The following is a 24,967-nucleotide window of genomic DNA, read 5'->3' as shown; positions in this document are numbered from 1 at the left end:
GCATTTTGACCATGTCTAGGCATATGAATATCATAATTTGGAATTGTTCCGCCGTTCTGATTAACATTATCAAATCTTAAATCCTGGTTGTCATTTTCTTCTAAGTTTACTACAGTAGCAATCCTATTAATTTGCCTATTTAATTGTTCAATTCTAGTGTTTGTATTTTCTAAAAGGGGATTTAAAACTGTCACCATTTGATGAGTTAACATGTTTACTAGATCATGGTGACTTTCATCCATTTGTTGCCTAATATTTGCTAAAGATCCCACGGTTTGACTAGGTTGGTTAACAGGAATTTCTCTTGACATGTCAGGAAATACAGGTCTGAAATTTTCTACCCTAGTGACAGTGGATGTAGTAGAATTAGATGCACTGTTATTTCCTGTATTAATAGCATGTGAAAAATTTTGTTGTGATATGTGTGAACCTGACACCCCAGAAACAGGTACATTTGACATGTCATATGGATTTTGATAAATAGAATTTTGAAAAGTTGAATAGAGAGGCACAGGCAATCCTTGTGTCACCATGGGGGGGGGGGGGACATACCCTGGTGGCAAGCCATATGGTGGCCACCCCATGATATTTATGTGAGTTGCATTTATATGGGCATGGCCAACGCCATCATGCCTCACTAACAGCAAGGTAGGCTCTGCGTTTGAAATCACAGGAAAATTTTCGGATTCATTTCCTCTAGTCTCATCACTAAAAGTAGAAGAAGATGCTGCAGAAGTATTTGACATGTCAACTGACGCTGATTTTCTTGACTCTAGACGCACGAACTTACCACTGCGCAACCACATGCAAATTCAAAACTCCTGGTTTTCCTTTTGACAATTACAATCTATTGACAAGGTCCCACTGAGCGTGCCAATTTGTTTTACTCAAATTTGTTGTTAATGTTTAAAAGAAAAATGTGGGTGTTTCAATGTCGCAATTATAACGTCAAATAAAATGAAAAGGAATAAAAGTAACAAATAAACATGTAAATGCAAGGTGCCAGTGACGAAGTAAATTGCAGAAATTAAAATAAACAGAAAATTAAAAAGAAGATGAAGGAAGAAACATGAACGTAAAAGAGAAGAAGACGTAAAAGTAGAGGAATTTTATTAATAAAAAACTGAAAGAAAGCAAAGTACAAGTGTTTGAGTTCAGAGGAATTACTTAAGATTCCCAATTTTACTCTGTGATGCCAATGGGTTGAGAGCGTTTTGAGTTTCTAAGTATTTTCCAAGAAGAACTGATCTGCCTACAATGTGTTCCTAAAGATTTATTTATAGACTACCCTAATGTTGACAGTTACCACTAGTACACCTGTTGTGAGAAATTTAAATTGGCCCCGTAACTGTTTCCGCATTTCATGTGAATTTCAAAAATCAAATAGATAACCAACTGTCAAATGATCTAATTTAATTTAAAATAGATATAAATATTATATATAGAGACATTACCAAATAACTAATTATTTCTTTTTATAATTTTCTTATAAAAATTCTATTTTGTCTAACAGTATTTAACATTATTTATTGCATACTTAGAATATTTAATAAAAATTAATTAATTTTATTGATAAAGTAAACACAATAAAATATGTTCCTTTAATAACAATTTATTATAGTCTAAAAGTTATTAATTTTTTTGATCCAATACAACAAAAATATATTTATAATTAATGTTTCATTAGAATTAATGTATTTAATTAAAAAAGACAAAATCTGAATTTTTATGTATTTGTCTATCAAATGTGAACAAAGCAATAATAACAAAAGATAAGAATCACTCTTAAATCCATGCCCGGTTGACTTCTTCATGTGTAAAAAAAATTTATTTCTACACTATAGAATTCACTCTTCTTTATATTATCATCTTTCTTTGAAAGATCATCCATCTTATTTTTTTTTGTGCTTTTACCTTTTTTCAGTTTTAGTAATATTGTTTTCAGGGCTCATTGGCTGCATTTGTTTACAGAGACAAGACACTGAGACAATGACACTAAGACACAAAATAATGTTTGGCAAAAAAGACATGAATAGAGATAATGTGTTCAAAGACACTGAATTAGTGTATTTTATATCCAACAGGAAGGACACATAGACACTAACAAAAAATTTATTTTTTATTATTCTTATTAATTTTTCATAATTATATTTTTTATTGTTATATTTTTCATCTCAAACTTTTTTAATAAAAAAATAAAAATATATTAAATTTTCATAATTTGTTCTAATTTATTACTAAATAGAATACAATAACACAAAATTTTGTGTCTTGTCCATCAGTATCTTATTTTGTCCTGTTTTCAATATCTTATTTTGTCCTGTTCTTAGAAACAAACGCAGCCATTAAAAGAGATTTTTTTTTTTCACAGTTAATCTTCTTTTTATTATATATGATAAATTATTTTCTTAATAAAACATCATTAGTTTAGCAAATAACATAAATAACATGGATTACTACATTAAGCGTTTCAATTGTTCATTAAGATTCAATTTGTACAATTAAAACATCATACAATTAAAATTGTTAACAAGTTAGAGATATTTAATCATTTTTCATTGATGCATGGGTTCATGTTCATGCCCTAGTTTTATACTTTAATTAAACCAATGAATCTTTTAAGAGTCCCCGAGAGATTTTTCTTTTACATTACCACCAAAAAAGGAAAAACAAAAACAACTCTCTCTCTTTCTCTCTCTCTCTGTATATATTATATATAATATATATATATACACACCATGGCCTGCCCATATCACTACATCCGTCGGTTATCACTTGGTCAATTACCCCCTTCTTTTTAGGAAACTAATAAAATATTTTCCGTGCTCCTGTTGAAAATTACGGATTTTGATCAAAATTATGTGATATATATCAGTATTATATTATTAGATTTAACTAATTAATATACTTTTGATTTAAAAGTTATGATAATTATACATATACAGCCTTACATTTCTCATTTCAGTTTGGTTTCGGTAAAAATAGAAACTTTTCCCAAATTCTTCCAGAAGAAAAATTTAAAACTAATAAATTTGGGTTGGGTTTGCCATTATGATTGTATTTAATCCTCCTCGAAATAGAACAAAACCCTAAGGGTTCTTGTAAGAACCAATCGCCGCCGGATTCACCTCTTAACATCGCCACTCTCATTATTTTCTAACTGTTCTTGCTCCTCTCCCTTTTATTTCTCACGTTTATTTTGTTCCCTTTAGATTAGGTATTGAACAACATACCCTACAAATTCGTACTCAGTGATCATGGGCACCTAACTCATGGAAGCTTAAATTAAATTATGCAGTTTCCTGATTGATTCTTCAGCTATTTAGAGTTTCAGCTCCCTGAATGACCGGTGCAGTTTTTCTTAAATTTTTATTTTGCTTTTCAAGTTAGTAGTTACCACTCCCATAAGTTGTAAATACGGAGATTATGTTTTGTTATGAGAAAAGATTAGATTTTTGAGATTGTTGGTGATTTAGTTTTTGGTTTATGGTTTATGGTAGTGATCAGTATTAGATTGGTGAAGGGTTGTGTGGATGATCAATTTGGGTTTATGAAATAAAATGTTATCTGAATTGGGAAGGAGGCCGATGCTTGGTGGTAACGAGGGTTCATTTGGTGATGACTTAGAAAAAGAGATTGGGATGTTGCTTCGTGAACAAAGAAGACAAGAGGCTCATGATCGCGAGAGGGAGCTCAATTTGTACAGGAGTGGATCAGCACCTCCAACTGTTGAGGGTTCTCTGAGTGCTGTTGGAGGGTTATTTGGCGGCAGTAGTAGCGGTGGTGCAGGCGCAGGTGTGGGGGGTGCTTCTGCTGCTGCAGCCTTTTCGGAGTTTTCCAGAGCTAAGAATGGTAATGGTTTTGCTTCCGAGGAAGAGATGAGGTCTGATCCAGCTTATCTATCTTACTACTATTCAAATGTTAATTTGAATCCTCGGCTTCCGCCTCCTTTGCTGTCAAAGGAAGATTGGAGGTTCTCACAGAGGCTAAAGAGTGGAGCTTCTGCTCTGGGCGGAATTGGAGATAGGAGGAAAGTGAACAGGACTGATGATAATGGCGGTAGATCTTTGCTTGCAACACCACCGGGTTTTAACTTAAGGAAACAAGAAAATGAGGTGGATAACGAAAAAATGGGAGGCTCTTCTGAGTGGGGTGGTGATGGACTCATTGGTTTGCCTGGTCTGGGACTTGGGACCAAACAGAAGAGCCTTGCAGAAATTTTTCAGGTATCTTCTCAACCCCTAGATTCATATTTGTTATGATTTTAAATCAGTTTGTGTATTAGTTTCCCCCATTCTCAAGCTGTTATTTTTCTGTTATTTCTCTTTGATTAAGCTCTTTGGGTTCTGTTATTAAGTATTAGCTCTATATAGATAAGAAGGCCCATGCTCTTGTAATTGTTGAGAATGTGATTCATTACCAAAGTGTATATATTTGGTTCTATTGTAGCTGCAAGACTCGACTTGAACAATCAATTTTTTTCTTAATGGATTTTGTAAAAACTCTGATATCAGTTATACTATGTATGTCGTTAAGAATTTAAGTCTGATCATTTAAACGCAAAATTTCTCAGTGCGCTTGTGCAATGTGATTTATAGTGCTTGTGGTGTTTAAGATGGCAGCATGACATATTGTCTGAACTTCAAAAAATGCATTTTGTTTTTGTTCCAGTTCTACTGATGTTCTGTTCCTTCTTGTTTGTCCTCAAGTTGTGGACATGCATTAGATTCAGATTGGTACTGATAGTTCTTTACCTTACTCTATATAGTTTATTTGCTACGTTTACTTCAAAATATTATGGGCACATTAAATTTATTAGACTTCATATGGTATTGAATAAGATGAGTTAATGTTTTTTTTCGGTTATCATTCACACACAGCAGTTGCAAAGAAATTATCTTTTTGACATTTGTAGAGTGTGTGTATGATTTGATCTGTTCTATTTTGTTTCTGCACACTTTTTCTTCTACTTGGTCATTTATGGTTTGTAATTCTCCAGGATGATATGGGACGCAGCACACCTGTTAGTGGCTTTCCTTCTCGTCCAGCCAGCCGTAATGCATACGATGAGAATGCTGATACCATAAGTGCTGCTGAAGCAGAACTTGCTCATTTACGGCGTGATTCTTCTGCCGCTGATGTTTTAAGACCAGGATCAAATCTTCAGGGGTCATCTTGCGTCCAAAATATTGGCTCTCAATCTTCATATACTTATGCTGCTGCACTAGGTTCTTCCATGTCACGAAGTACTACTCCTGATCCGCAGCATCTAGCTAGGGCTCCCAGTCCATGCCCCACGCCTATCGGTGGCGGGAGAGTTGCCGCTGCTGAGAAGAGAGGCATTACAAGTCCTGATGCATATAATGGTGTTTCCACTGGGAATGAGTCTGCTGATATTGTGGCTGCACTATCCGGCATGAACTTGTCAGCAGATGATGTGCTAGATGGTGATAACCATTTCCAATCACAAGTTGAGTCAGAGGTTGATAATCATCGGAGATATCTTTTCGGTATGCAAGGTGGCCAGGATCATGGCAAGCAGCATGCATATTTTAAAAAGTCTGAATCCGGGCACTTGCAGAAATCATCCTATTCTGAGTCAGTTAAGAGCAGTGTGACTGGATCAGACATCAACAGTCTGGCCTTTGATAGGCAAATTGATCAACAGAAATCTGGTGTTCCTTCCAATAAGTCATATTTCAAGGGATCACCTACTTCCCCTTTTAGTTCTAGTGGTGGTATGCCAGTTCAATACCAGCCCTTGGATGGTACAAATCCATCATTTACCAACTACAGCATGAGTGGGTATGCTGGAAATCCTGCACTGGCTTCCTTGATGGCTAATCAACTTGGAACTGCTAATCTGCCACCCCTTCTTGAAAACGTTGCTGCAGCTTCAGCAATGGTAGCCCCTGGAATGGACTCTAGAATTCTTGGAGGTGGTTTGCCTTCTGGAGTTCCCACCCCAGCTGATGTGCATAGTCATGGTCGGCTTGGAAATCAAATTGCGGGTGGTGCTCTGCAGTCTCCTTTCATTGATCCCGGGTATCTTCAGTACATGAGGACATCTGATTATGCGGCAGCACAACTTGCTGCTCTCAATGACCCCTCTATGGACAGGAACTACTTAGGTAACTCTTATGTGAATATGCTTGAGCTTCAGAAAGCTTATCTTGGGACGGTGCTTTCTCCACCGAAGTCGCAATATAATGTTCCACTGGGTGGCAAGTCTGGTGGTTCTAATCATCATGGTTATTATGGAAATTCTCCATATGGTGTCGGCTTGTCTTACCCTGGAAGTCCACTAGCAAATTCTTTATCCAATTCTCCTGTTGGATCTGGCAGTCCTATTAGACACAATGACCTAAATATGCGCTTTGCATCTGGAATAAGGAATATAACTGGGGTCATGGGAGGTTGGCATCTGGATGCTGGAAACGTGGATGAAAGCATTGCTGCTTCTCTGTTGGAAGAGTTTAAAAGCAATAAAACCAAGTGTTTTGAGCTTGCTGAAATTGCTGGTCATGTCGTCGACTTCAGGTATGCCCTTATTTTTATGTTAATTTTTATCATGTGTAATTTTGTTTTACCTTCTGAAGAATTTCATTTAATGAATTTGCTCTCATGGATAGTGCTGATCAATATGGGAGCCGATTTATTCAACAAAAGCTTGAAACAGCTACTACAGAAGAAAAAAACATGGTGTATCAGGAAATCATGCCACAAGCTGTTAATTTGATGACTGATGTCTTTGGTAACTATGTTGTTCAAAAGGTAACTATTACCTTCTATATTTTTGCTGGACACTCCGATTGATTCTTTGTCACATCTTGTGAGTGACAATTGATATCTTGCAGTTTTTTGAGCATGGACTTGCATCCCAGAGAAGAGAATTGGCCAACAAGCTTTTTGGTAATGTTCTGAGTCTCAGCCTTCAAATGTATGGTTGTCGGGTCATCCAAAAGGTATTAGCCAATTTTAGTGCCATTAGCTGATATTTCTATTACTGGCTCTGTTTTCTTAGTATTATGTATATTAATCATTTTCTTTTTTGGCTTTTGTTCTTTATGTATCCTGCCTTAGGCTATAGAGGTTGTTGATTTAGACCAAAAGATAAAAATGGTTCAAGAGCTTGATGGTAATGTCATGCGCTGTGTTCGAGATCAAAATGGTAATCATGTCATTCAGAAGTGTATAGAATGTGTCCCTGAGGATGCAATCAACTTTATTGTCTCAACCTTTTTTGGTCAAGTTGTGGCATTATCAACCCACCCATATGGCTGCCGGGTGATACAGGTAGGAATTCTTGGCCGCTAATGTTACTCCTTTCTTGAAGCCCTTAAGTTCATTGAACGTTTAATTATCTCTTTCACGTGGCAGAGAGTACTGGAGCACTGCAATGACCCTAATACACAACAGAAAGTCATGGATGAGATTTTAGGTGCTGTTAGCATGTTAGCGCAAGATCAGTATGGAAACTACGTCGTCCAGGTTTATTATTTATTCTGATTACTTAGAATTTGGGACTGCTTTTGCCACAATCATTGATGGATCTTTGGCATGTTGCCTTCTAGTCCCTGCTCCACCATTATTGTGTTCAACTGTTTTAATACTTGAAATTATATTCACATATCATTTTATCGGACCTGTCAGTTAATCTCCTTTTTGTTTCATCATCTCTCATAAAACAGCATGTACTAGAACATGGGAAGCCTGATGAGCGTTCAGCCATTATCAAAGAATTAGCAGGCAAGATAGTTCAAATGAGTCAACAGAAGTTTGCCTCAAACGTTGTTGAGAAGTGTTTGACCTTTGGAGGTCCTTCTGAACGCCAATTACTTGTGAATGAGATGCTTGGATCAACAGATGAAAATGAGCCTCTTCAGGTTTGTCTTAAATTTTAGTTCCAATTCCAATTACCAACTTCCCTTTGTTCGAAGCAAGTTGCATATGATGAGATGTATGTTTTGTTTATATAACTTCATTATTGAGGAATGCAGATGTTTTTGCTCGTTTAGTCAAGTTTGCTTAAATGTGATGTTATTCGTGTTATGGAATGTTTGAATTATGTCCTAATAAGATTGTGACGAGGCCAGTCTGTCGAATATCATGCCTATTTATCCATCCAGTTAGGTCCCACCTAGTAGGACAAGCTTTGTTGTTGTTGACCTGGGAATTTCTTTTTTAAAATAATTTTTCACAATGGATTGAATGTTATATTGTTTGTAACAGAATGACGAGCCTTGACATTTTTGGTATTTGAACTTTGATCACAAAGTGTTATTCTATTTTGCCATTCTTGATACTGATATGATCTTATTTCTTTTTGTATAATACAGGCAATGATGAAAGATCAATTTGCAAATTATGTCGTGCAAAAGGTGCTCGAGACTTGCGATGACCAACAGCGTGAGCTAATCCTTTCGCGAATTAAAGTCCATTTAAATGCACTGAAGAAGTACACCTACGGAAAGCATATTGTTGCCCGTGTAGAGAAACTTGTTGCCGCCGGAGGTACGAAATCTTGTACACTGTGTGCATTTAGGTGCAAGTTTCGCGCTGAGTTATCCGTGTGCATGCAAGCATTGCTAAACATAAACGATCTTTCGGTTTCTTGCAGAAAGGAGAATTGCTGCACAGTCTCCTCATCCTGCTGCTTAGTTGGGCGTAGAACAAGTATGTTGTTTGTACAGCTAACTGAGGCTAGTGTGAGCTTCTCCCATTCTCTCTCTCTCTCATTTTCTACCTGCATCCAGAGGGTATGGTTGCCTCTGTCTATATTTAAAAATAAAATTATCGGTTGTAATGAACTGTACATTTTGTAGTTCTAAGTTTATACGTAGAATTTAAGTGAGTTGGAGTATCAGGTATGTGTAAGGCGCAGCGCAGCGCGCGCGCACATACCTGATGCTCATGCAGAGGAGATAAAATGACGATACAAGCCAGCCAGCAAGTCAAGGATGATGTAAATTCTATAAAACGGTGAGGGTAGTTTTTACGAGTTGGCGCGATCGATGCGACTGTACAAATATGTTGCCATGTGGAGAGCTGTTAAATGTTTTAGTGAGAGCAGGATTTTTCTTTCTTCATGTATGGTTATTCACCGACTGTTTATGCCCCCAATTTTCAAGTTTACTTCTATCTTCTATCTTCTGCCTTTATGATGCCGAGTTTCTTTCATCCTCGAGTTTGAATCTATATATGGATGGATTATCAAAGTGAAATATGTAGAAACAAATGAATGTAGAAAGGGTTTTTATTTGGTCAGGCTTGGAATAGAGTTCTACTCACCCTTGTTTAAAGCTTAAACTGTCATTTCCTGTTACTTATAAAAACCGATTATTTTCAACATTCAAAGTAGGAAATTGAAAACACAATCTCTTTTTTCTTTTTCTCTACATCATTAGATTAAACTGTAATTAATTTGCTCAAATCTAGTTTTTACAAATTTAGAGTGGGTTTTGAGTTTCGAAATGTTTATAGACCTATATTTCTTTTGACATTATGTGATCACGATCGAAATACTAAGAGTATTTACATCATATTGTTTGTTTTTACTCGGACAATTTAGTCTTCAATAAATTTTAATTACCAAATTAGTTTTTACATTTTTATTTCATTAGATAAATTAATTTTTACATGGGAATAGTGGTGGCAAATAGGCCTAAATCCGTTGGCCCGGCCCGCATAACCCGCCAAAAAGGCGGGTTAGGCTGGAAAATTGGGACTGCCAAATAGTAAAAGTTTGCCTAACTCGCACCGTTTAAACCGTGGGTTTTGGCGAGGCGGGGCGGATTTCTCCGCCGGGCTTAGAATTTTTTTAGCAAGGGGTATTTTTACAATTTTTTTACCAAAACCCAACTTTTTCCAACCTAACTTACAAGAGAATGAAAATGAAAATTGAGTATTTTAGATTATATTTATTTTATTTTAAAGACAATATTTATAATTATGTTTTGGATAAAAACTTGGTTTATAATTATATTTATTAGATATTTATAATTACAAAGACTTTAATATTTGTGAATATAAAATTATAATATTTAAAAGTAAAAAATATGAAAGATTTTTTTGTTTTTATATATATTATTTAATAGTTAAAAGTAAAAAAAAAAAAAGAAAAAAAAGAGGTTATTTGGCGAGCTTAGCCCGCCGGCCTGCCAACTCGCCGTTAGGCGGGGCAAGCTAGGATTCTGGGACCGCCTCACTAGGTGGGGCAGGGTGGGCCAGCCCGCCAAAAGACGGGCTTCCCCGCTTGCCACCCCTAGGAAAGATGGACCTAAATTTAAAAGTTCCTAAAGACTATTATGTCAAATTGATTTGTCTAATAAAATAAAATATTAGAGACTGGTTTGGTGATTAGAAGCTGTTAAAAATTAAATTGACTAACTAAAATCTTTAACGATTAATTTGGCGTATTATTCAAATAATAATGAGATTTTTATTCTTATAAGTGTGTAAATCAATCCTAATTTTGGTTCAAAATAAATAAATGTAACAGTACTACTTGAATGGTCAATAAAAATAAACTAAATGGCTAAATGAGCAACAACATCACGTTCTTATGCTTTGATGGTTGACTCAGGAGAAGAGAAAAGAAAACTCTTGCAGCTTCTAACAGCATATTTTTCTCGCTGTGTATAGCCACTCATAGGACCTTTGATTTGGCACAAAAGTTGAAACAAAAGCGAAACTTGAAACATTCAAGTCATGTTATTAAGACATTTATGAGGAATCTTATCCGAGCAAAGCTAGTTCTCTCTGCATTCCTTTGTTAAAACTTAAAACATGAATGCATCTGAAATTTGATTTATCAACATTATCAGATTGTTAAAGACATAATTTGGTAATCCGTAATTTATATCTGTTAGAGCTCACTGTTTCAGGAAGAATGTCTAGGTTGCATATTTTTAATCTCTTTTCCCAAATATATAAATCTTAATTCTAATATAACATATTTATTAAATTAATAGATTTTCATAAATACCTCGGGTGGGTGAGTCTAATTAGACATATTTGATGCCATGTATACATGGTTGGTGACTAAAAACCAAACATAATTAATTTATAATCTTTGAACAGTTTAATTAATAAAAATTTTGAAGATGAATTGGAAGAACAGCCATGTTTTAGTACTAATACGATTATTAAAGCCGAAAAGCAAAAGTGGCATGTTACATATCATTTGGCTTCTGTGAAGAGGACATGGAGCTTCACCTTTGGATCATATTTCTTGAGATCAATCTTGTGAATCCTCCTGCTCTTCTTCTTGGCATAGAAGAATCCAGTCCCAGCTGCTGAGACAAGCCTGATGATCTTGAAAAGCTTCTTCTTGGACCCTTTCCTTCTCCTGTGTCTCTTCTTGTCAGGGTCACCTCCCCTCTTTCTACTCAATCTCTGTCCAACAATAACGTTTCAGATTAGAAAATCACTGATCAAGTTTCTCATAAAATTTTGGATGGGATTTGTTTACCTTTCTCTTTGTGGTGTTTGGTGCGTATCTTTTGGCCATGCAAATAATGGGGTGAACTTTTGGCCTTGTAAACATCTCAGTTGACAAGTAACCTACAAATGAGTGAGAGAGTTGAGAAACAGAATCAACAATTTGATGGGTGATGGTTAATTAGCAAAAAGTTGTAAACTTTACCTCTGGAGAAGACAGCATGGGAGAGAGAAGTAGAAGAAAAACGAAGATGATGAAGGTGGAAGCGATTTCTTTTGTAGCAAGAAAGAGTTAAGCCTCTTCCTGGACAAAAATGTGCAGCTATTGCAGACGCCATCTCTGTGACTGTAAAGATGAGATTTTTACTGCTAGCTAGCTTCGATTTCAATTAAAGCATTTTCCTGTGTTCTTTTCCGCCCCCGTTTTCGTTTGTTTCATTTATTTATTTATTTATATTGGTGACGATGGTTTTGCAGTGTTGGAACTCACGCTTTTTAATTTTGATATTAGATTTATAGTAGTGGAATTTTTTTTAAATAAAATAAAAGAATTAAATAATTTTTTAAATAAGATATTTTAACTTTATTTTTTAAAATATAATATTCTCAGTTTCAGGTAAATAAATAATAAGTTAGTTAGAGTTATTTTTTTTAGTTTACTTAAAGTTTTTTTTTTAGTTTAGTTAAATTTTACTGTTTACATATTAAAGAAAATTATTAGTTATAGGTTGTATATTAGTTAAAGTTACAAATTTACTGTTTATATATTAGTTAGACTTATTGTTAACTATTTTTATTTTAGTTAGATTTTTTATGTTATTATTTTTAAGTATAGTTATTTATTGTCTACAATATGTTAATTAGTATAACAAAGTAAATTGTTAGTTAGTTTAATCAAAATAATTAGTTTAAGTTGTGAATCGGAAGGTAATTAATCAAATAATTAATAAGGTTAAGTTAGATTAAAAAAAAACTTGATTAGTAAAATTTAGGATCCAGTTAGTTATTTACTTATTTATTAATTGATTAGTTAGTTGATGGCGTCAGTTAGCGGGCAGAACTATTAATAAATTATGTTTAGATGAAGCAGTTATTGGGTTATGAGAGTGAAATGTATAAATTGAATCATGTTGAACATACTACTGACAGGTTTGATTGAGTGGTACATTTTTTGAATTATTTTTTTATTTTATTGTAATTAATAAACAATGAACTTGTTATTTTATGTGTTCACCGTCTCAATTTTTTTTTATTCTATAAAGATAACCAGAAAGGTACAACACTAATACCATTCTCAATTTTAAAAAACGCAAAAAAAATATCATTCACTTTTCATAACGACGTAAATATCTTTAAAATATTATAAAATACAACAAAAATAATCAAAATGAATAATTTTTTTATAAGTAACAAACAATTTTTTATTTAACAAATCGTTCATGCATTTGATAAAAAATTTTATAAAAATAATTAAATATCCTTAGTATTTTGTGTTTGTCGCATTTTAAAATGTTTTGAGGATAATTTTGTTGTTAGAAAATAGAGGACAATTTTAGTAGTTTACTAATAAATTAAATACAAAATATCCTTATTCTCCATTTTTGTTCACCGAATCATACTCAGATTTTCTCTCCCTTTTCTTTTGTCAAACGTCATAGCATCATGGGCTCACGACCAAAAACTTTGAACAAAAATATATATGCGAAGTGTTAGCCCAAACCCAGAAAAAATAATACATTTGAAGCCTAGTTTTAAATTCCGTACGAGAAAAGCCAATTCTCAATGCCATGGTTTGACCTGAAGCAAATTCCTTGACCAAAGAAAAAATAAAACTGCAAAGTCTAACCGATTGTCCTTTTCCTTGATTTTTATTTTTATTTTTCCAAAAAAAGTGTGTAAGTTAATTGTTTATGTACATAGCAGTGTGCAAGTTAATTGACGCGTGCAACAGCGGTGTTCATGAGTCGAGTGAAATCAGATTTGATGTGATCTAAATTTGACTTGAAATATATATCATGTTTATTTATTAGATATAAATTTGATTTTAGACCCAATAAAATTTATACACTTTCGGGTCACATTTATATCAGGTAAAAATTTGGCCGTTAACATTACATTACTTTAATATCTTCTTGTAAGTTAACATGTGAAAATATCTAAATTTTCAATACTCCATCCATTATTTGATATGATAAAATTCACTTGAAAAAATATAATAAGAACCAACTATTCTCTAAAATTAAAGCATAACCATAATCAATACTAATATTGTCTAATAATACCAAATATTTAATCAATACAAATAACACAATATTATGCATTAGCCTAAAATCTTATGTATTTTAAACATAAAACATTAATTTATAGTCTTATAATGACTAATAACACAAAATATTAAGGTTTACAGTACTTAAATTCCACATAAGAATAGCCACCATCCATCACTAATAACACAAAATATTAATTGTGTATGATGACTGGACAATTAGATCGAATTCGGATGACCCGAACTATGGCTCGCATCCGATCCAAAATAATAATCTAGTCTATTTTTTAGATCTTTACCTAATTCTAAACTCAATAAAATCACACCAAATTAACTCTTAAAATATTCAAAATCGAACTAGATCTTCAAGTCGAGTCGAGCCATACACACTCCTAGCGTGCAATATAAAACCCTAATGCCCTATAATGGTGTAATATAGGAGGTCAACATGGTACTTCCATTAATTAATGTGAGGCATGACTTAGTTTATAAAGGTTTGCAATAAATAGTACAAGCACAAAAAATATAAATAGGAAATAAAATTTTATTATAAAAAAAAAGCCTTACTAAATCTTTTGTTTTAGTAATAATAATACTATTTTTTTATTATTTACAGTATTTTTTAATTCGATAGATTAAAAATTAATTATTATAAATTTAAATTTCATTTAAAGAGTCTATTATTGGTTAATAAATTGTTATATATACAAATAAGATTCAAATTTTTTATATTTTTTTAAACGGACGAGTGAGTTAGACACTCAACTTATTCAAGTTAGTTATAATAATATTACTTTTACTACTATTTAACTGGGCCTTTGTCTTTAGGTCTTTGCATACATTGAATTCCGAAGACAACACAAGCTTCCATTTCACTTGATAATTTATGTTGTCCACTGCTGCCACAGCACAACCACGTGCTGACGTGTGTGCTTTGTAGCACAAAATGCAAACTTATATGCCAAAACAAATAAGTTATTTATTTGTATAGCCAAAATTCTAACATTATAAAATAAAAATCACATACAATCTGATGAAATATATGCAATAACATTTTTTAAAAAATCGAGTGCATGTCAAATTCAAGGGAAAGTACCTTTAATGTATTCCTAAAATTAATTAGATTTAAAAGTGCTTAAATATATTTTAGAAATGGCAGAAATTTGCTAATAATAATATGTGAAATACCTTTATTTTTATTTCTCAGGCCACAATAGAAAGAAAGTAGAAACTCCGATTTGTTTAAATACTTTCGAATTGGAGAATTGAAATTTGATGTACAAATGAAGTTCATGTATAAATGACCTTTCCTTTTCAGTTTTCACACCTTTAATTAGTTGCGTTGGTCAATGTAACTTTATATGGCATGCGTTTTTTTCGATCAAATTCTATACCAATTGAACATGGTGCATTATACTGACCAAACTTAATCATAACATTAGATGGTTACATTCGTGGCATTGTCCATCTTATAATTAGAAGGGAAATGCTATGGGTCAGCACTATTTTTAATTTCATGATTAAAAATAGAGAATTAATTATTGTTAATTTAAATGCAAAGTAAAATATAAAAAATATTAATAATCTAATATTTGTGTAATAACTATATCATAATATATTTTTTAAAAATATGATTTGTATATTAAAATTAGGTATTAATTAAAATTGACTACTAATATATTTATATATAGTTTAATTTATTTTTAATATATATCTGTATTTTAACATATATTTTATATTAGTAGTGAATTTTAATGATTTATTTTAATATATATGTAGCATAATTATATATTTTTATATAGTTGTCGTACAAAAAACTTTTAGGTGATTTAAGAATTTCTCAGATGATATAGCAGCTAGTTCAAACACATTTTTTTTAGAAGTTATTTGTCGATTTTTAACAAATCGATTGTAGTTTGATATCTAGTGATCTGAGAGTGAAATTTATTCCTCTTTATAAGTATCAGTTTTTTAAAAGTGTATCAAGGTGTCTTCGATTAGACGAGTATTGGGATAAAAGATAAATTAAAATTTGTAAATCAATAAAGAAAAAGAAGAAATAAAGTTTTCGAAAAGAAAATATGCTGAAATCGAAAAAGATTGCGTTAAAATTTAAAGAAAGTAATAAAGGTGTCTTCAACTGAGTTAAAGGGCTTTGACATGGAATTTAAAGATGCTAAAATGTAAATTGGACATTGAAATTAAAGAACACTTGAAAGATAAATTTGCTTAAAACATAAAGTTTGCATGAAGATAAATTGAAAGAGTAAAAATATGAAAGGAATCCTACAAAAAAATAACTCGATCGCAAACTCAGGAATTATCTGGAGATGCGAGTGTGCTTCAGTGTTTTTTGAGTTAAAGTTCCAACCTTTATTCCCTAAAACTTTTTAGTATTTATAATCTACTTTTGTAACTGACAATTAATTACAAAAATACAGCCTTAAATGCGCACTCCTTAGTAACCTTTTTCGCCCTTTGGCTCATATACGATTACACATAAATTCTCCACATAATAAATGCCTTCAACTTCCCTATTTACATAATCGCTCAATCTGCTTTTCGAAATAACTCATTCGATTACCTCCTTCAAACACTTGATCAAATATACCTGTTCGATTTAATAAAGTGTTTCGAAATTGAATCCGCGTCGAATACCTCCAACCAATATTTATACATGTATCTTTTAAAAAATTACTTATGTCTTCGACCTTTTTATTACTTCCAACTAACTTACTTTTATCGAAAATATTTTTCTATCATATTACTACACTAATCTATGAAGAGAAATTTGAGCCATATTTAAGTCAAATTATATTTTATTCAATTCAACATAGATTAAGCTAAAATTCTCACTAGATTTTTACTATTTACTTTAAATGAAACGCGTTAAACTCATTTTAAATATACAATTTAATCCTAATTCCTATCACACCATAATTCGTTTGGATAAATATCAATTAACAATTTGTCTTTAATAATTTAGTAGTTTGATGAAGTTCTAAATTCTATTTAAAATTTTATTATTAATTCACGAATTACTGAATATATAAAATATAATTTAAACACTTAACTTACTTAAATAAACGAGTAAAATAATTACTGAATTAAACTTAGTTCCTAATACAATTTCACCCTAATCCTGATGACAGCATGATTCCCCTTGGGATAATTATGAACTAACAATTGGCCCTTGTCAATTGTAAGACTATTCCATGCTATAAAAGAATGAAGATTATATATGAATTGATGATGCATCGAAAGTGGAAACTATTTAGTATAGTATTTTATGGGGTTAATAGAATTATTATATAATGAAAATGGAAGTACAAGATTGATACCCTATTTGGACTTTAAAACAGTGCAGACTTTGTACTAAACAGTGTCCTTAAGCGACCGACACACGACAATCTAGTACTACTACTCTGTACCCGATAGCAACGTAGCAGCCACCCTAGCAATAAAATCGAACGGCGCATATGGCCCCATCAAGCAACCACACCTCTGACAACATGACACGTCACCTGGTCCCACCCTTTTGCATTATTCAATTTTTAACGAATTCCTCCCCTCAATTATTGCTTATTATAAATTGCGACCCCACCACTTTCATCCACTCGCGGCTCGAAACCCAACGCGCCGTAGCCGGAGGGCGGCGGAGTCAGGACGGGTGTGACCTAAGCTTGTCGTCACGCGCGATCTCCTATCTCTCTCGACTCACGCGCTTTCTTGTCTTCTTCCCATTCCTTTCTATTTTTCAATGAAATTTTCATTACTTGTAATTTTGTATATCTAATGCAACAAATTTTAAACCACTGTTCAAGTGGTAAAAATAAAAAATACTTACATTTCTTGGTTAATAATATTAAATTCAAAGGTAGGCAAAGCAAGAAATTTAAAATCAATGACCAATAATTATAAAATAATTTTTAAATTTCTCTTAGTTAATTAATTACTAATGGACTACATTGTAGAGGTTCTACTTTTTATTGTTTTTAATATGAATTTAATTTTAATACATATTTTATATGTTAATATATATTTTATATTAATAACTAATTTTAGTATATATCTAACATAATTAAAAATAATTTTTTATATATAATAATATATAAAAAAATAATTATTTTTATATTTATTTATTGCATAAATAATCATCTAAAAAATGAAAATATAAAAATACAAGTATTGAATGAAAAGAAATTATTCTATAACAAAACGGAAAAAACAAAAAAGCAAAACGATACAAGAAGGAACATTTGGGGGAAATTGGGGGCAACCTTTTCACCTCACTTTTCAATTTTTACCTAAAAAAAGTCAACCGGGCCTTCGTTTGTTTCTGTCTGAAGGAGACATCCCGGTTTACGAATCGGACCGGCCGGTTCAGTCAAAATCAATCAACGAACAAGAGCGTGTGTCACCATCTGCAATGAGTTTCTGTGTTGTCTTAGCAGCTTTCAATGTCATACGTTCTCGTTATTACTATTTAAATTTTCAATTTCAATTTAATCTGGCAACCCAAAATCGAAATTAACAAAAAGATTCAAACTTTAATATGATTAGATATTAGATATTATTCTGTCACACTAATTTAATATGAATTGTCTAAGTCTAGTCCACACTTCTTTTCCATCAACACATTAGGGCATATTTGAAACTCGGTTCATTAATTAGTAGTTATAAAAATAGTAAGCTCAAAAGAGATGATGTGAATGTTATTACTAAAACAAAAAAGAACAGTTTTTTGGGGATTTGGGGAAGTGGGTACGGGTCAACCCGGATTGGGGGACCCGGTTCTGATTACCAAGGTGGGGGAAGGAGAGGGACTTAACATAGGAACCGTGAGTTGCAAGCGAAAAAGGTTGAAACTTGAGGGGAAGAAGCTAATATAGCTGAGAAACCTGAGAACTGAGAAGAGAGATAAAGGCTTTAGCTTTAGGCCAATGCAGGTGAGAGTGAATCGTGGGGGGAATTTTTTGCTTTTTTTGGGAACTGATATTAGAAAGTGCCTTGACGACTTCAAAGGGAAAAAGAGGTTATTTTTACAGCAATTTTGTAACCCCAATTAGTTTTTTCTTCTTGGGTTGTATGAAAAATTGAAAAAGGATTTAAAAATGTTATGTGGGTTGAGGCTTTGGGAATTTGGGGCAAAGAAGGAATGGCCCAATGGTTGAAAAATTGAGAGAGAGAGAGAGTGAGAGAGAGAAAGAGAGAGAGAGAGAGACCTCAGCATGCAGATTGAGGAGATGATTTGATTTGATGTAAAGCCTGTGAGAAGAGAGGGAGCTGTGTGGTCTCAAAATCCGAGCATGATGTGTCAAATTCCCATTTCATCAATCTCTCAACCCATCTAGCATCATCACAATTTTTGTTTATTTATTTATTTTTTTGTTTCAATTTTTTCACCCACCCTTGTTCCTTGATAGTGATAGATTGGATTGGATTGGATTGGAGATGGGATGATGGATGGGATAGCTGAGTAGTCATGCCATGCATGTTATAATTAATTAAATCATTTCCTCAATTGAATTGAATCTCAAACGGTTTTAGTTTTGGCCACTATATATGCTATTCTTCAATTGAATTGTTTGATCCTATTAGAGTTAGAAGCACTTTGCATATTTAGTACTCAGCTACTCACTCCCAAAACAAATTTACTGCTTTTATGTGTCGTTGTTTGTTCCTACTTGATGGAATATAATTATGTTAAAAAGAGTAGAATATAATATAAAATAAAAAAATGATGATGAGTCTCAAAAAGTGAGACATTCCGGTGATTGGCCCCTTATTGTGAGAGTGTAAAGTGTAAACCTCTCAATACATGTTCTCATGAGATATATATACTCTTGCATTCTGCATCACTTTCTTTTCTCTGAGATGCAAAATTCCCACTTTCAGCAACATTTGTTTTGTTCTGTGAATGGTCATTAGTCACCAATGTGTTATAGTATATGGTATATATTAAAAGCTGGTGCATGCATTGGAACATCATGAATTACCCTATTGAGATTAGATTTTATATGTAACAGTAATAATTCTCTTGTTTTGGTTGTATTCACAATGGTACAAAACAAAAGAGCCTCTCTATTGCTATCATCAGAATTTATTAATATCTATACATACATACATACATACTTTTTCACTTTCATTTTCCTATTTTTGATATGCCATCTCAAAATGATGATAACTATTGTTGGGATATTATGTATGTACTTTGTGGAAAAAAAGGGGGTAATTATTTATTTTATTTTTTGCCACCACTAGTTATAATAATTATGATACAACAGTTAAATGGATCAATCAAGCACCATTGATAGGTCATGCAAATCCTGCTAACTATCATGGTAATTCAGAGTTACTCAGCAATTTTTCAACCCACATGGTTATTTTTACTGTGAAGAAAATTATCATTTTCACTCCAAAAAGGAAAAATAAATTGACTCCAAGAGAGAGAGGAAGAGTGTGTGTATGGAGAAATAATATAATGTTTCTTTTTCTTTATTTTAACCCAAAAATGATTTTAGCAACGGATACCGATAAAGGTTTTATTAAGATATGAACATGCCTATAGTATGATGGGAAAACGAGGTGGGGAAAACCTATGAACTAAAAAGAAAATAAAATTAAGCCTCAAATTTATTTACCTAGCTTTCAAGAATAGATTTATCATCTATTTCTTTTGTCTTATATATGTCACACACTGTACCACTACATCATCACCATCCCTATAAATTACCCTAAATTTATAGTTTTTTTTTTCAAATAAATAATAATACTCTATATATATAGTTAATTAAGTAATTATTGTCTAGAAGGTTAAGTGAACAACATTACTAAAATAATAAATAGAGTGGATAGTAAAAATTATTCTCTTATGAGTTGTTATAGAAAGCGAATGCACTTTCTCCTTTGAGATCACAAACAATTCAAGTAACCAAAAACTGAAATAATCATGAGAGTTTATAAGACAAAGAAAATAGAGAATAGATTTAAAAAAAGAGTGGTTGAGATGGAGAAAGGGGGAAGCAGATGAAGAGTAGTACCAAATCTTACATAAATAAAAAGTGAGGGAAGTTGGCGTGTAATAAACATGACTTGCTGTTTCTGATTATATAATTTTAGTACTGTGTACTGACAGGGAAGATATGAAACAGCTTTATCACAATATATATACATATACACATATATGTGCATGGTGAAGGAACCTCATCAATCATCAATATTTTTTTATTTTCTTTCTTTTTTTCTATTTTCTTTCTTTCGTATTAAATCCAAAAACACATGTCTTCCATCAGCTTTTGTTAGTTTATATTGTTATTATTTGAGTTTGAATTTCATAAATAACAAATTACTTATGCCTTTTTTATATTTCATTCAATGGATCTAACGAAATAGACAGACTTGTGACACGTGCTTCTTTTTCCTTCTTTCTTTTTTTTTCTCTTTTGAAACTTAATTATAATCGACTCCTCTTTTATCATAGAATAGTGATATTGGTATAAAAATATCCGAATCTAAGTATCAATTAATACCAAGCATAAAATAGTCATCAAATTCAAAAGTCAAAACGTTAAAGTGGGAATGATACAAAATGAATAAATAAATATCAATAGGATGGACAAAGGCTTGCTATAAAAATATTATTTTTTTTTTTTTAATTGATGGGTCCAACATATAAATCAATTAGATTATTTTACACCTTATTAAATAATAAAAATGAATAAATTGACTTACTAAACCAAAAACATATAATATGATTATTAAAAGAAACATTTCTCAAAATTAAGTCTATATTCATCATTCATTATAACAAACTTTAACTAATTTAGTTTAATTGACTGGTCTGCTCATTTTTTTATTTAAATAAATATTAGGTGATCAAATTTTATTTTATATATACAATAATTTATTAATTAATTACAGATTTTTAAATAAAATTTAAATTTATGATAAATTAATTTTTAGTCTACCAAATAAAAGATATTATAAAAAAAGAAATTATAATAAATTCTTATTAACAAAACATTACATTTATCAAAAGTTAGTTAAGAGATGATAGAAATATTTAAATTTGAATTCATTTTGCATGTAGTTTAATTTATTTTATATTTTAATATATATTTTTATAGTATCCTCTAATTCAGGGATTAAGGACTAATTCGTCGCGATACTGAGCTCCATTTAAGGGTTTATTGCTGGCCAATGAATTACTGCATACATAAAGCGGGATTCAAATTCCAGACACCTACTTAAACCGATTAGTGAGCTAACTACTAGACCAACCCAACTTGGTTATATATATTTTATACTAATAATTAGTTTTGATGTACAACTAATATAGTTATTATTATTTCCCTAATTAACCTTGTTACTTAGAATGATTTAGAATTTCTACTATCTTGTTATTACTAAAAGCAAGTCTAACACAAACATATTGACATGTAACCTAATGAAAACTGATTATTGGATCAAAAGGCAAATCTAGCAAACATTTGATTCACCATGGATCATCATAAGTAAAGAGACATATAAAACCTTGGATGAAGATGAAATCCAAAATTGTTTGGGTGATGTAGGTCTGGGCTGGTTCACTCTCTCTACCATAAAGAAAAAACACTACTTTCTGTTGCCACTTTCTTCACTGACAAAGGAATACCTGCACACCTTCCTCACACACGCACGCATACTCTCTTTCTCTCTCTCTCTCTCTCTCTCTAGCATTGTGGATTATGATAAGGACCCTGTCAGGGAGAGGAGAGTAGAGAGAGATTTTCAGAATAGGACACTGCACACACAAGAAGAAAACACACACATTTTTCCAACCCCATATCATACATACAAATTCAATAATAATAATAATACTTATTATTATTATTATTATTAAACCCCACCCCATGAAGCCCTTATAAACCAAGCACCCTCCTCCATACCAAAAGGCACCACATAGAGCAGAACAACAGAAGAAAGAAAAAAGTGATCCAAACCCCATTATTAATCTCCTTTCACTCTTTTGCTCCTTCTGCTTTTTCTTCAAGTTCTTTCCATTCTCATACAATCCAAATGGCCCCTTAAGAAATACAAATAGATCGAAGAAGAAAGAAAACACAACCACCAAGATTCTCCTCATTCATTCATTCCAACAAAAGGATCTTTACTTAGTTCCTTTTGTTCCTCCCCAAAAAAGAACACTCTTTATTTATTTTCCTTTCAACACTCTTCACCATGGACAGCTTCTACCACCACCATAACCACCACTTTGATAACAGCGACACTCACTTGCCACCTGGATTCCGATTCCACCCCACCGATGAAGAACTCATCACCTACTACCTCGTCAAGAAGGTTCTCGACAACACCTTCACCGGAAGAGCCATAGCTGAAGTTGACCTCAACAAGTGTGAGCCATGGGAGCTCCCTGGTATGTATAACAAGAACTCAAATCAAAATCACTTTTTTTATGACACCCCATGTTCTAAATCCATGAAAATGTTGAAACTTTCAGAGAAAGCGAAGATGGGTGAGAAAGAATGGTACTTCTTCAGCTTAAGGGACAGGAAGTACCCAACTGGGTTGCGCACAAATAGAGCGACGGAAGCTGGGTACTGGAAAGCCACTGGAAAAGACAGAGAGATCTACAGCTCCAAGACTTGTGCTCTTGTTGGAATGAAGAAGACACTTGTTTTCTACAGAGGAAGAGCTCCCAAGGGTGAGAAGAGCAACTGGGTGATGCATGAGTATCGGCTTGAAGGCAAATTTGCATACCATTATCTCTCTAGAAGCTCCAAGGTTAGTCATGGAATCGGTAGCTAGATTCTTTGCTTATCATGAGCCGCATGCTAGAGCTATGGAGGCTATAGTAGGGGTGATCGGAAATCTCTGGTTTTATAATTAGGTTCCGTTTATCAATGTTGATTGCTTTTTTCTTGAGGACTCTTGGTTCTTTCATTTGTACTTAGGACTACAACCGCAGGTAGGAGGGTTTCTAAGTTGCTTGCTTTTTTGATTCATATAACTGTTAAAAAGAAGTTTGCATGGGGAGTGTAAACAATGACGCATTAATTGCAGAAAATAAAAGAAAAAATTAGTTGCCAAAAGGTGTGCTACTAATAAGTACTAGTAACATGTATGAAAGCAGCTACTATATTGCATCATGTTATAGGGTTTTGGTTTAGCTTCCATTAATTACACTATTTTCCATAACACTGCTATCAATCTCAAAGATCCTAATCCTATACTATTAGCTTCATGCTCATTCTTCTATTATTCCATTACTTTCCATTTTTTATAGCAACAAGTTAATGCTTACAATTATCATTAATTTAAAAATTATGCTATTTTTTTATTTTAGGATGAGTGGGTGATTTCTCGTGTGTTCCAGAAGACAACCACCGGGGGTGGCGGTGGAGGCGGAGGCTCAGCCGTGTCAACCACCGCCGGCGGGTCCAAGAAGGCAAAAGTGAGCACTTCAACCACCACTTCTACAATGAGCTTCTGCCCTGAACCAAGTTCTCCCTCTTCGGTTTACCTTCCACCACTTCTCGACTCTTCACCTTACACTACCGCCACCACCGGCTCCGTCACCTCCGCCGCCGCAGCATACGACGGCCGCCAGAGCTCCTCCTTCGACAACAACAACAACAACAACGATAGCACAAGGGAGCACGTGTCCTGTTTCTCCACAATCTCCAACAACTTTGTCAATGGGTTCTTCGATCTTGCTCCTATGGATTCCTTCGCTCGATTCCAAAGAAACAACAATGTCGGTGTTTCTGCATTCCCAAGTCTAAGGTCGCTGCAAGATAACCTTCAAATTAACCCTTTGTTTTTCTCCGCCGCAGCGGCGCAGCCTCTCCACGGCGGCGAGCTTCACGCCGCAGGGGCCTGGCCGGTGCCGGATGATCAGAGGGTTGCCGAGGCTGCTGCCGCCGGCATGGCTTTGGGACATTCCGAGCTTGATTGCATGTGGGGCTATTGAAGTCTTTTCCCATTGACCCTTTCAAGCGTTGACTTTCATGGTTAGGATTTGACTAAGAAGTGTCTTTCTACTTTCTAATGCTTTGTTATTATTATTAGGGTTTGGACTTTATGTTAGACTTGAATTACAAGTTAGTAGTACTTTTTATGGTAGCTTATTAATTATAAGATCTTTGCTAATGCTAATTATTCTATCTCTCTCTCTTGCTAGGGTAGTTTGAATTCGGTTATTGTAACGTGTTGGGGTATTGAAGTTTAAATTCGGTTACTCTAATGTGTGTAATT

At 33.1% G+C, this 24,967-nt stretch overlaps 3 protein-coding genes across 3 annotated transcripts; 2 read left to right on the top strand and 1 right to left on the bottom strand.

Annotated features, from left to right (window-relative positions):
- Positions 1-3,047: 3,047 nt before the first annotated feature.
- LOC130944258 (pumilio homolog 2-like) lies at positions 3,048-9,141 on the top strand. The gene is made up of 9 exons (XM_057872491.1): positions 3,048-4,226; positions 5,000-6,540; positions 6,633-6,774; positions 6,858-6,965; positions 7,084-7,296; positions 7,381-7,491; positions 7,692-7,886; positions 8,340-8,514; positions 8,621-9,141. The coding sequence occupies exons 1-9, from the start codon at positions 3,561-3,563 to the stop codon at positions 8,659-8,661; spliced, it is 3,192 nt and encodes a 1,063-aa protein (XP_057728474.1). The 5' UTR covers positions 3,048-3,560; the 3' UTR covers positions 8,662-9,141.
- Positions 9,142-11,127: 1,986 nt separating this feature from the next.
- Positions 11,128-11,859, bottom strand: LOC130943291 (uncharacterized). Its single transcript, XM_057871093.1, has 3 exons — positions 11,648-11,859; positions 11,474-11,565; positions 11,128-11,397 (listed from the first exon to the last, which is right to left on the bottom strand). Exons 1-3 carry the CDS (start codon positions 11,778-11,780, stop codon positions 11,182-11,184), a joined length of 441 nt encoding a protein of 146 aa, XP_057727076.1. The 5' UTR covers positions 11,781-11,859; the 3' UTR covers positions 11,128-11,181.
- An 11,071-nt stretch (positions 11,860-22,930) lies between these two features.
- On the top strand, positions 22,931-24,967 carry LOC130946911 (protein CUP-SHAPED COTYLEDON 2). Its single transcript, XM_057875807.1, has 3 exons — positions 22,931-23,126; positions 23,211-23,494; positions 24,057-24,967. Exons 1-3 carry the CDS (start codon positions 22,931-22,933, stop codon positions 24,681-24,683), a joined length of 1,107 nt encoding a protein of 368 aa, XP_057731790.1. The 3' UTR covers positions 24,684-24,967.

The sequence above is a fragment of the Arachis stenosperma genome, chromosome 8, assembly GCF_014773155.1.
Source record: "Arachis stenosperma cultivar V10309 chromosome 8, arast.V10309.gnm1.PFL2, whole genome shotgun sequence".
Classification (NCBI taxonomy): Eukaryota; Viridiplantae; Streptophyta; class Magnoliopsida; order Fabales; family Fabaceae; genus Arachis; species Arachis stenosperma.
This window is presented reverse-complemented; position numbering and strand designations above follow the sequence as displayed.

What these genes read in the sequence shown, in the direction of transcription:
- LOC130946911 (XM_057875807.1), top strand. Translation starts at nt 22,931, where the DNA reads ATGGACAGCTTCTACCACCACCATAACCACCACTTTGATAACAGCGAC. An exon ending in TGAGCCATGGGAGCTCCCTG is followed by an intron (nt 23,127 to 23,210) that starts GTATGTATAACA and finishes TGAAACTTTCAG; the next exon opens with AGAAAGCGAAGATGGGTGAG. An exon ending in ATCTCTCTAGAAGCTCCAAG is followed by an intron (nt 23,495 to 24,056) that starts GTTAGTCATGGA and finishes TTTTTATTTTAG; the next exon opens with GATGAGTGGGTGATTTCTCG.
- LOC130943291 (XM_057871093.1), bottom strand. Translation starts at nt 11,780, where the DNA reads ATGGCGTCTGCAATAGCTGCACATTTTTGTCCAGGAAGAGGCTTAACT. An exon ending in CCATGCTGTCTTCTCCAGAG is followed by an intron (nt 11,566 to 11,647) that starts GTAAAGTTTACA and finishes ACTCATTTGTAG; the next exon opens with GTTACTTGTCAACTGAGATG. An exon ending in CAAACACCACAAAGAGAAAG is followed by an intron (nt 11,398 to 11,473) that starts GTAAACAAATCC and finishes ATTGTTGGACAG; the next exon opens with AGATTGAGTAGAAAGAGGGG.
- LOC130944258 (XM_057872491.1), top strand. Translation starts at nt 3,561, where the DNA reads ATGTTATCTGAATTGGGAAGGAGGCCGATGCTTGGTGGTAACGAGGGT. An exon ending in GTAACTATGTTGTTCAAAAG is followed by an intron (nt 6,775 to 6,857) that starts GTAACTATTACC and finishes GATATCTTGCAG; the next exon opens with TTTTTTGAGCATGGACTTGC. An exon ending in GTTGTCGGGTCATCCAAAAG is followed by an intron (nt 6,966 to 7,083) that starts GTATTAGCCAAT and finishes ATCCTGCCTTAG; the next exon opens with GCTATAGAGGTTGTTGATTT.